Source organism: Crocodylus porosus, unplaced genomic scaffold, assembly GCF_001723895.1.
Source record: "Crocodylus porosus isolate Cpor-Errol unplaced genomic scaffold, CroPor_comp1, whole genome shotgun sequence".
Taxonomy (NCBI): domain Eukaryota; kingdom Metazoa; phylum Chordata; order Crocodylia; family Crocodylidae; genus Crocodylus; species Crocodylus porosus.
Window position 1 is genome coordinate 26,216,358 of NW_017728913.1, and position 12,516 is coordinate 26,228,873.

Sequence of the window (12,516 nt, forward strand, 5' to 3'; positions counted from 1 at the left end):
ATGGGCCTGTAGTTAGCCGGATCCACTCTCCTCCCTTTCTTGAAGATCGGCACCACATTGGCCTTCTTCCAGTCTTCGGGCACTACACCAGAGTGCCAGGAGTTTTCAAAGATCCGTGCCAGGGGCTGGGCTATGACGCAGCATCAGTTCTGGCGCTACTCATCTCCGGGCTCCACCCAGGAGCTGGGAGCCAAGCAGCACTGCAACAGGGTAACTCTCTGTCCCCCCTTCCCCCCATTCCCATCCTGGCACTGAAATCCCAGAGCTGCCCTAGAAGCAGGACAGTTCCTGGCCAGATCAGGGTTGAAGCACTCCTGTACCAGGGTGCTCCTATTAGGAACTGATTTGCTCCCAACAGGGAGCATGTGTGGATGTATTTTATTGTGTAGTAACTCTTTATAGTATTAATTGCACATGTAGACGTAGATGTGTAGACATGTTGCCCAGAGAGACAGGTGGAGATCAAGTCAAGATACTTAAAATGCCACAGCACAGGAAATAGAACTTACAACCCAAGATACTTTCCAGCATTTGGAAAATGATGTAAGAACTGTTTTGGACCACATCATTTTGCAAGCAGAAGACTATAGTGAAGAGGATGATGAGCAGAACTATGCCACAGAAACTCTTCACAGAAGCTATTGACTGCAATGCAGTAGAAGATGAATGAGACTCAATCTAGAAGCAAATAAGACACCTGCTTTGGAGTGCCATTTTTGTGCTGTTCAGTATCTAAGCAATTATGCACATTTTTGCATAAAAAGAAGGTACTAAGTTGTACATACATGATATTTTGATCTGGACAAAACAGTTTTCATCTGGGAAAAATGGAAGAACATACCTTACCAGAGCTGCTGGGCTAAAGCTAAAAAAAAAAAAAGTCAATAACATGCGGTGGAAATAACATACATGGGAGACACCTTAATGTAGCAGTCACAGTAAGGCTGAAGCCATCACCTATGTGCGTCTCCTCCAGTACAAAAAGAAAGAGGTACAAATATTCTTCAAAATGGTGAATTATATAGGGAGATGTTGTGCCTAAACTAGGTAATTGAATTTACAGCCTGAGAATAGAAAGATTGCCAATGGATATAGGGTGCAAATCTTTTATATAAAACCTGAGAAACTGAAGGTAAAGGCTCCAGTCCTGAAGTATTTTCACATTAAATGGAAACTCAGCTGTCGATGGTTGCATCCCAGGAGAGGGGTGGCATGGTCCTCCTGCAGAAGTATGGCAAAAATCTAATGAATCCATGACGCATAGCATTATGAGGTGTAAGCAAAGTTGAATTGATTGGTATTCTGAAATGGGTGGTTTTGGCCTTAGCTCATGGTTCTTTAAAAAAAAAAAAATCATACCCCCATTTATAGGAGGCTAGCATGAGCTGAAAATAACCATAAAGCACTTCTTGTCATTGCCCAAAGGGCAGTACCCTCCACCCTGAAAACAGGATTTTTTTTTAAACTAAAAAATGTAGGATTTGGTATATAAAACTCAGAGATTTGATGTAGACATGAGTCCTAGAGCATTTGGGAAAAGTGCCATGAAGGAAAGCCCAGAGCCAATTCCATATATGTGAATTTGATGATTAAATAACAACAGTAATAATTAATAAAGCCCTGACCCTGTCTGGTTTTGTATCGGCTGTGGATTGTGACAACTGAGGATAGTAGCTTGCAGAAAATAATTAAGGTTATTAATGCAGGATTGCTGGTGCAGCATATTCTCAACCCTATTATTAAATTAAGGGGGAGCTCCTAGCACCAGCTAAGACTTATTTTAAGAAACTAGAATGTTTGGTCTAAAAGTGTTACCAAAAAACCTGCTAACAAGGATGTGTGAAGGTTTTATAGGAACTGAAAAAAGACACGTGACCCTCGACTCATGTTGTGTTTAAAACACAGTTAATGAGTTAATAGTAAATGCTACCAGTAAGGACTTAAAGAGTAACCAGTCGCACAGGTAACTCAACTTAAAGCATTATATTGTAGTAAATGAGCCGCAGTGGGCTCCCCCTGTATCAGCAAGTAAAATGTGATTGGGATCTACTCCCCAGTCCCAGAATGGTGCATCCTCCCATACATATCTGTCAAGACTCCAAAAGAAAGACTGGAGACATCTACCCATCTCAAATGAATATTAACTTTGGGGAAGCTGGTAAGACCGTCACATGCCAAAAATACAGGCCAAGTAGTAGGGAAAGACACGGGAACAATTAGCCCTAATGGGCAAAATAGGGACAATTTGTTTACATTGGCTGGACTTAACCTTATATTTGTCCTAAATTAGTGTTCTCACTTCCCTGACAGAGAGCCTTTTTAGAATACAGTACAGCTAAACAAGTATTTTGCAAATCTATTTTTGATAGCTGTATTCTACCTGACATAATAGTATAAACAATGGGGGTCAGTTTAGTTGGCATGCTCTTAAGCAATTCGTAGTGAAGTACACAGAGTTTAGACATGTAGCTGCTAGTATTCCTAATCTCTAATCCAGGGAATTGGTAGAAAACTTTGTCAAAATAATAAATCCGCAGCAGAGTAAAGCTACTTGGTTAGACTTTAATCTATATTTATTATTGTTTTATTACAGAATGGCTTTAATGAAGCATGGGTCATCACCTGCTGTCATTTTTATTTAATTTAGAAACTGATGCCTAAATCCCTGGGGATTTTTACATACAGAGAGAGGCAGATCAGGCAAAATAAAAGGTGCAGCAGGATTTGAGGTCCAGGAAGTTGCTACCACTTTCTACAGATGACAGTTTCCTATGGATGAAAATAAGGGTTGTAAAAAGCAGTGGTAGTCCGTTCTGTATATGAAAATAGATGTACTTACTGAGAAGTATGTGACATCTTCAGGTAGCAGAGGCAAAGAAAAGGTGCTGAATTATGGTTCTTGCCCAAGATCATCTTACTGGTATCTGTCACAACAGGTTAAGAGAGAACTAATGAACTTACAGAGCAGCTCAGAATCTGTTGAACAATTGTCATGTATTGGTATGATTGTATATATTGTATTAATAATGATGATTATTTGGTTTAGCTGGGAAGGAAGAATATTGGAACTTATGCAGGCTTCACATGAGTCTGTGCTGGAACTGATTGCTGTGTATAAGGCAGGGGAGGTAATTTTAAGCAGTGCTGATCAGTTGGAGTTTAGACACTGAATAAAATACAGCTCTTGTCAATCTCTTTGGGTGTCTATACATGTGCTGGGGAGAGGGGCTTTAATTAGAACGGCTCTGAGAACTGCTCTAATTAAAGCACCTGCAGCGGCATGTGTATCCAGCGTCCACCATTCAAAATGACAGCAGGGGCACTTTAACTAAAGCTTGCTGACTGTTTGATGAGCTTTAGTTAAAGCGCCTATACCACCATTTTGGAACACAAAGACGACACATACATGTGATGTGGAGGCTGGTAGAGCATGCTAATTAGCGTGCTCTAGCAGACTCAAGTAATCGCTAATCAGCATGCATTGGAGGAGACCTCCATTACATGGATAGGTGCCCTTTAGAACTGAGCGAGTCCTGAACAAAACACCCCTGTCAGTTTTATTGGAAAAACATTTCTGTTTTGTAACATCACCTCCTTTTAATAGATGACTACCTTCAAAATGTGTTACTTGTTTCTGATGGATTTTGGGAAAATGCATTCAATCCTGAAGAGCTTAAACTCTTAAAATTGGAATCAGATGGTTGCTACCATTCCCAGTACTGGTTCACATCAGCAAGTATTAGAGGTCCTTGATTTATAAAGTATTGATTGATTAGGTGTGGACAGATCAGAGTTACTTTCTATATTGTAAAAACAGGATTTAACCATACTTGAAAACCAAGGAGTGGTTTGATATGATAAAGTGGGAGCAGGAGGGGCATGCATGCAAGAAATAAATGGAAGAGGAGGAAAACTCTCATGGTGTTGCCAGTGGAACGATTTCATTATAGGTCTCTATGTCCTTGTGTAAATATGGGTCCCCCTTAGGAAATGAGAAGAAACATTTGAGAAAGTACAAAGCAAACCAGGTAAAAATGCTGCAGAACCATGGTTACTTAGAAAGCTGTTCAAGGGTTAGGCTTTTCCAGATACTGTGAGGGTTGAGAGAGCCATCTTACCCCAGCCTTAAAGCCAGCATGCCAAGATAGGTTGAAGTTCTTCACGTAGTGCAGCTAGGATGTAAAACAGGAGCGGGTAATTATTTTGGGCAGAGGGCCATTTAACCAGTTTTGGCAAGTTGTCGAGGGCCGTGTGGGTAGCCCTGCCCCTTGACGGGTGCCCCGCCACGTGGTCACCATCTTGGGACCAATGTCTCGGGGCCAGCACAGGTGGGGCCCAGAGTCAGGTGCAGGTTGGCAGGAGTCTGTGGAGCTGGGCTGGGCTGGGCTGCACCAGCAGGCAGAAGGGGGAGCTGGCCCAGCTCTATACAGCCCCTGCCGTCCGGGACTCTGTGCTCCTGCCGCCCAGTTCTGGGCCCCGCTGGCACCGGCCTCAGGACACCAGTGTGCACCCGCTCATTCCCAGTGCCCCTGAGCCTGGGGGTACAGGCTGGGGGCAGCGTGCAGCCCTGACCCCCTGCTCCCTAGCAGGGAATGAGCTGGTGCTGAGCATGGGGGAAAAACGGCCCCTCCCCCACCCTGTGGCTGGCACTCCCAGTATGGGGCTGTGCTGAGCTGGTACAGGTGGGCTGCAAGTGGCTGTAGTGTGGGGCGCTGGCCATGGGGCAAGCAAGGGGCTGCTTTTCCCCACGTTCAGCACCAGCTTATTACCCGTCCCTGCAGCCAGCCTGGGCCCCACACCAGCTCTGGGCTCACCTGTTGGGGCTGCACTGTGGCAGCAGCAGCTGCAGCCCCCCCACTTGCTGTGCTGGGTGGTGTTCGCCACCGCTGCCTCTGGGCTGTCCAGCTCATGAGCTCTGGGCAGGCAGCACCAGCAAACACTTCCCAGCACGGCAAGCAGGGGGCCGCTGCAGCCACTGCACAGCCCCAGTGGGCAAGCCTGGAGCTGGTGCAAGGCCTAGGCTGGCTGCGGGGGTGGGTTACAAGCTGCTGCTGAGTGTGGGGAAAAGTGGCCCCTCACCCACCCATGTCCGGCACCCCGCACTGCAGCTGCTCGCAGCCCACATGGGGCTGCCTGTGCCTGCTCAAGCTGCAGCAAGGAGTGCCAGCCATGGAGCAGGGGAGGGGGCACTCTTCCCCGGGATGCTTTTCCCCGGGCTCCTTCCCTGCCCATGGTCCTCCTCCCTTACCTGAGGTTCTGGCATCAGTACAGCCACATGGTCCCAGGCCAGAAGCCCCTGCTGGGCCTTCCAACTGGGGGGGGTGGGGCTGGATGGGCCCTGCTGTTGTGGGAGCCTGCCAGGCTTCCCTTGGGTCCTACTGCCCCTGATTCCTGTCATTTTTTACAGGAACCAAAGACCAATAAATATTAATTTTCTAAATTTTTAAGGGGTCCCGCAGGCTGGATAGAATGGCCTTGTGGGCCGCATTTGAACCGCGAACCGTATTTTGCCCACCCTGATGTAAAATTAGGTCTAGAGTAAAACTGTCTTTGCAGTAGGCTGCCTGAAGTACTTGTGCATCAGTTATGTTCCAAATTTGTGTTATTTGTTTGAAATGCCAGAAACAAAAGACTATTGTATGTGTAGATCTATAACTTGACTTACATGCTGTTCTACGAAATGCACTGCAGATAGTCACAATGATTCTACCATCTTTCATGCCTTCTAAATTAAGCTGTTTGAAATTGTGAAGGAAGAGAGGTAGTTAGGCTTGTTAGTCTGAAGTCAGGCAGAAGGCGGGGTCGATTTGCACTTAATAGACTAACTAAATTGGAGTTACATATGCTTTTGTAAGCAGTAGCTTATTCATCAGATGTTATCAAGGGACTGTAGGAAGCAGAGCTTATAAATAGAAAGCTGTGATTAGGATACAAAGGGTTGGGAAGGGGAGGAAAAAAGGTGTGGGTGCTGCTGGGAGAGGCCACCTGGGTAGGGGAGAGGAAAAACTAATAGTGAGGTACATAGGGTTTATAAAAGTTAATTCAAATAATGGGATAAGAATCCAGTCTTGCTTTAGACTATAGTATGTAGCACCTACCTTCTGCCTGTATTGCAAGAACCTCTGAATGCTTTTTAGATGCTGCCTGCTGGCACACACACTAACTATATTACCTGATGGTAGACTTTTGGCATTGAACCAATTAATTCTTTTCATGTAGCAGTTTTACTTTTCATGTTGCAGATTGAAATTTGGCAGTGGGGGAGCAGTGACAGCTTTTTTCTACTGCCAAATCTTCTGACCCATGGTGAGACCCGGGCCCTACGTGCTGGATCCAGTGCCCAATTCCAGTGCACAGTTCCAGGAGGGGGTGGCGCCAGGCCCCCAGGATCCAATTCAGGTGCATGGGGTAGGAGGTGGTAGCACCAAACCCCTCGGACTCGATCTTGGCATGCAGGGGGTCAGACAGGGTGTCACTGTGCCCCTGGGACCAGTGCGCAGGGGACAGGAGGAGGTAGTGCTGGGGTCTAGAGCTTGATCCAGCTGGCCGATGGGCCCGGCATCGCTCATCTGGCCCCCAAAGTCAAAAGGTTGAGCACAGCTGTTTTAGATGATCACCCTTCCAGGCTCTGCTGTGTTCTGGGCTTAGCAAGGGGCATACTTCAGTATTTTTTTCAAGTCTTTTAAGAAAGGGTAATCTTTCTACCCAAACCTGGATCTTTTGTTGTCTTTTTCTGGCTATGTAAAGCTATTTTAAACGTCTTATTTGTCCCAGCAGTGCTTTTTTACAGTGGAGAAACTCAGCAAGCAGCTTAGATATCCAATTAAAATCCAGCATATTTCTCTTGTCACCCAGCACTGCTTGTCTCTCTGCCTTGCCATGTAATATGACTAAAGTTGTAACATCTTTTTCTGTCCAACTGAGCAGCTTGTGAATAAGGTGCTATTTGTTCCTGAAGTATCACTCTAAGATGGGAAGGTGGGGAGGGCATTATCAACAGCTTGATGCAGAGCTAGAAATAGCAGAGTTGCCCATATAATTTTGTTGTATGGTTAAGTGGCTTCTGACCAAGTTGATTCCTGTACAGAAGAGTGTAGAAAGTAGACTAAATGAGCCACCCGTCTGTGAGGCAGTACTGAAGGGCTATTTGAAGTTTGGCAGTTACTAGCATGCTAACATATCTGTGGAACAGGAATGAGGGGAGATCAGGTTTACTTGCTGAAACAGGCTCAATTTAAGTGATATAATTAAATGCAGTTTCAAGCCATTTGCTGTACTCATCTGTCATTGTACAGCATGTTACAAATAATCGAGAAAGAACCAAATCTATTAAGCAACCTACATTTCTTTAATATGGATGCAGTCTTAGTTCCTTGATGGGCTGCAGTTAGTTAATTGTTGTGTATAGCACTGAAAATGTAGGCTGTTTCTACACTAATACTAAGGGCTGCCCATCAACACTGAAGATCCCTAAGATTGATCCCTGGCAGCAGGTCAGCTTGGATACTGTGGAGTATCATGACTGGACCTCCTCACCTGTCCCGGCCGGGAACATGTTCAGAACGTAGCAAGCCACAGAAGCAATGCCATGACTCCATGTTCCTGACTTCTAGCCCGTCTCCCTATCTCTGCATTCTGTAGTTAGAGCCAAATGAGAAAAGAGATGTGGACTGATATTTAGAAGGGCTTCTCTTAACGAAAAGGAGCATCATGTGCAGTACAGAAGTGAGGTGGCAGTTCATGTGAGGGTGGCCCTCAGACTCTGTCCCAAATACTAGTGTGGACGTATTCTTAGCATGAAAATAGTTTTTTTTTTTAGTCTTGCAACAGCTGCTTTCTTTCCCAGAAACAGGAGTTATTGTAAAGAAACTATATTCACCCATTAAGATTTTTATTTTTTTCTAAAAGCCATTTTAGAGCACAACATGTCTGTGGGTGTTTGAAATGAAACACTCTATGTGAATGCATTTTTTCTTTCTGAATTGTAGGTGAGCAGTGGTTCTTATGTTAAGGTTTCTCAGTTGGGTAATGACCAAGTTTTTTAAGTATTGTTAAGCTTGATATGCAAACATACACGTATAGGAAATTAGCAGGTTTTGTATTTTTTGATAAGCATGCACTTTAACTTTAAAATTTTTCCTCCTTTTAACAAATACCTCAATCAAGTACCCAGCTACCTGTGGTATAAATCATCACAAGGTCTAAGACTTTAGAAGCTATTTAGCACATGATTATATAGGCTCTCATTTTTAGACTATTAAGAAAGGTCACAGAACAGGAGTTGGCAGAGTTATAAACTGCACAGAAGGAAAGGATAGAAACTGAAAAACACAGCCAGGTTTTGCCCAGATATTGTTTCTTACACAACCAAATGTAAGCCAAATTAGTTGTAGGACCAGCATTCTTCTTTGAGATGCTCTTATGGCCATTATTCTGTCATGGCTTCATAGTACTGTTCTGCCGATACTTATGAGATGGCATATGATGTAAGTTAGCTGGCTTTTTAATTCCGATACTTAAATGAATATGCAAAGGCTCCTTCTATAGCAATGTTTATATATATATAGATAAACAAAGTAACAGAAGTGAAACAAAAGTATATTTGACATGCTTGTTAATAAACTAAAGTTTTATTTATGAATTTTCAGTATATAAACCTGTCACTTGTTGACTGTACGCTGACACATTAAAAAAAAGATTTTTTTTATTTCCAGCGATGCTTTTGATTATATTCAGTGCAGACTTTTACCTCCTTACAAAATGCAATCATTCTTATGCTCATCTTTCTCTTCTATCTTGACCTTGCAAGACTTCCTCAAAAATAAGTTATGTATGAGGTACGGGTGGAATCATTTTATAATCATTGTATGTATTAAAGCTCCTTCCTTATACAAAGGAGATATTCTTTCTTGCAACTAGTACATGCTTCTGAACTAGAGCTACTCCTGCCTTCATGTTGCCATATTGTGACTTGGATATGCCATAATACCCAAGTTGTTTTAAGTATACTTTTTTCCTCTCCAGAGGAACTGTCGAAATTACGTTTGACTAACACATGGGGTCGACCTATAATTGGTTCCTCTACAGTCTTCGCTTTTGTATGTGCAGCACTTTTATGCATTCAGTAGAAACACCAGGTCAAGAATGTTTTTCAGTGCAATTTTTATTTTCAGTGCATGTTTATTTTAGTATTTTAGTGCATTTAGTATTTCTTGGATTCTTTGGGTTCTTTCCCTGATTACTTGATTTAACTATGAAATGTTGTAAAGGGATTAGCACTTATCAACTTCACAGACAGAAATATCAGCTTATTTTCAGGTTAGGAAAATGTTATTTTTTTCCTCCTGAATATAAGGGGTCAGCTTATTATCCCCTTGAGTGCTGCCTCACCTAAATGTTGAGTGTCATAATTACTGAATTAAACATCAGTGGTGGAGACTTTGGAGACGCTTAACAGCATTTCATATATAAGCAAAATGGGAAGTGTTAAAGCACGTCCAAAGCAACGATAGAGAGAGTTCACAAATGCTTAGATGTCACCAATAGAAGCTGCCAAAGCACAGGGGTGGATTTTGAAATCCTACCCATTCATGATCTTGTTCACTTGAGTCAAGCTATCCATTGTATTTACTTGTTATTCACAGTGCGTAGGCCCACAATGCCTAGGTTTTGAAGATACCTCTTTAGTGCATTTCTAAAAATAGACAACTTGGATTCCTTTTTCTTTTTCTGACCAGCCCAGTGGGGTAGAGCATTCATCCAGGAAGGGGGAGGCCTAGATCCTAGACTCACCTTACTCTGAAGAGATTTGAACCCAGACCTCTCCCACTTGCCAGGAAGTACCTTAAATACTGAGCCAGTGCATCTTAAACTTTTCCTTAACACGACCCCATTTATGACCTAATTTCCTCAGCAGGGCTCTTCGCTCCCAACCTGTGGTCTCCCACCCCTCCTTGTGATCTTTTTGAGGTTTTTTGAACAGAATTGCTCTATTTTTCTGTTGTCAAAAATCGTGTGAAAACTGAAAGCTAAGAGCTGGCCTTTCGGGGGGCTGGGGGGTGCCTTGAATCTAAACAAGTTGAGAACTACTGCCCTAAACGATACTCTCTGTTGCTGCTTAATATATTAGCATTGATTATCTACTTAAGATTTTTAGATTTAAAATATTTAGACTTCTAAATTTATATAAGGATATGACTCCCTGCTATTTTTTATATGTATGTATAGGATGACGAAGTCAACAAACCAATGCCAAACAAAGGAGACCATGGATTAGCTCCCGGAAATGAGAAGTTCAAACCTGTGGTACCTTGGCCTCATGTTGAAGGTGTGGAAGTGGACTTGGAATCTATTCGAAGAAAAAATAAGGCCAAAAATGAACTAGAACATCGTGGTGGTGAACAGCAGAACATCATGCAGAGGCAGTATCTCACATTTAAGCCTCAGACACTTGTATACCGTGATCCTGTATTACGACCTGGAGTCCTTGGTAATTTTGAACCCAAAGAACCTGAACCTCATGGTGTTGCTGGTGGCCCTGGAGAGGAAGCAAAGCCATTTGTTTTAGGACCAGACTACAAAGAAACTGTTCAAGCCAGCATTAAAGAGTTTGGGTTTAATATGGTGGCAAGTGATATGATCTCGCTAGATCGGAGTGTTAATGACTTACGTCAAGAAGAGTAAGCAGACTTCTCGTTCTTTGTGTTTTTCTCTTGATGGATGGGAAATGTGTAAATGGTTTTTAATCAAGTACTTAAAATGCAATAGAGATGAAACCGAATAATGAGTTATCTTACTTTGGCAAAGCAGGCTGCTGGATCATACTAAACATTTTCTTATGTTAATACTAGTAGTATTTCACTTAATCTTTTGTTGAGTATTTAATTTCTTTTGACTAAGCTTCCAAGGTAGTCTGTTCCAATGCCCAATCAAGCTAATTAGGATGGCCTGTCATCATTATATATTTTTATTTTTTAAATATCCTCAGGTTGTTTATATTGTGAAAAAATCCTTGGTTTCATTATTTTCCTTAAAATTTTATGTACAGTGCTTTAAACACTTCCTCCCAGCCCCTGGTTTCCTTTTTCCCAAAACACTCTTAAACTGAGCTGTTTTTATAAGCATAAAACTAAACCTAAGGAATATATTCTTCTCTTTGATATACAGGTGTAACTGCTAACCTGCCTGCATTCACAGAAGTACAGATCTCCCATAAAGATGTTCAGAATTCAAACCTGACACTAGTATGCCCCTTCTAAGCACTTCACTCTTTTTGTATATTAAGGAGAAGGAAAAAATTCTAGAAATATAGGTCTTTTAACTGGCATGTGGGTTTTTCTGAGTATGTTTTGGTATGGAGTGGGATGTTTTACCAGTCTTTCCCAACTCCCTTTTTTAAATCGGTCTTTTCTAACTACTCTGGCTAGGGATAGATGTTCAAAAAGCCTGAGCCTGGTTTAATTCAATCTTTGCAGGTTTAGTCTAACCTGGCTAAGGTAAACTGTTTGTAATCGTATAGACATCCTCTCTGGGCTGAGGAAATGCAGGCACATGCTTGCAGCGGCTCAGACTAGAAGCCAGTGGGTGCTAGAGCAGCCCTCTTGCTCTTTCACAGTGCTGGGCTGAGGGAGGCATGGCCAGGCCCTAGCCGGATGCTCTGATTAGAGAGGGGTTCCTCCCCCACCCCCCACAGCTGTTGATAACAGCATTTAGTTACACAGCAGGGAGTTACACAGGGAGTTTTTAGCTTTTATCATCCCATCAAACAAAACAAAAGCCTCTCATTAGTTCAGGCTCTTCTTAAACAACTTTTTCCAAGGAAGGAATGAAGGGACATTACCAACTACCTGTTGATTGCTTCTAAATGCCCTAAGCCAACATTGTCCTGTCTCCCACAGCACAGACTGTAGCCAGCATGTGGTATGCTAGCTAATGCTGAGAGTTGTCTGTGTAAGGCAGAGGGTAGGGAGGAATCCCTGCTTAAGCAGGGGGAGTGGGGCAGGAGAAAGCCAGGCAGATGCTGCTGTACCTGCAGTCTCTGCCGGAGCTCCAGCCAGGGAGCAGAGGGATGGGGCCAGCCCTGCTGGCCTGGAGTAGAGAGCAGAGCCCTTCCCAGGTTTGCAAAGCATGCTGGTATGCTGGAGGACTCTGATTTAACTTAAACCAGGAAGGCATTGGGACAGACATTCTATAAACCAGTTTGACTCAAATCAGTTAAATCTGATACTGCATTCAACCAGGTTTATCTCAAACCAGTTTGAGCCATTTTCAGACTGGTTTATGTGCACTAAACAGCTGTTCTGTTACAGGTTTAATCCAGTTTTTGATCACTCAAACCAGTTTATGTTTAAAGTCTGTCCTTAGCCCCTTTGGTTACTCTGTCTAGAAGATATTTTACAGTTACAGAAAGGCGGCAGTAAGCTCCGATCTTGAAGGGAAAATAACACTTGATACTTATGGCTGTGTTAGAGTCATGTTGGGCATCTATACATGTGCCGGATGTCTGCTCTGATGCGT

At 43.0% G+C, this 12,516-nt stretch overlaps 1 protein-coding gene across 1 annotated transcript in view; it reads left to right on the top strand.

Annotated features, from left to right (window-relative positions):
- The window catches only part of GALNT7 (polypeptide N-acetylgalactosaminyltransferase 7), a 96,396-nt gene that overhangs the window by 38,573 nt on the left and 45,307 nt on the right, over positions 1-12,516 (top strand). Inside the window, exon 2 of the mRNA XM_019534617.1 lies at positions 10,228-10,679. Within this exon, the coding sequence (XP_019390162.1) occupies positions 10,228-10,679 (452 nt within the window). The remainder of the gene's footprint in view (positions 1-10,227; positions 10,680-12,516) is intronic.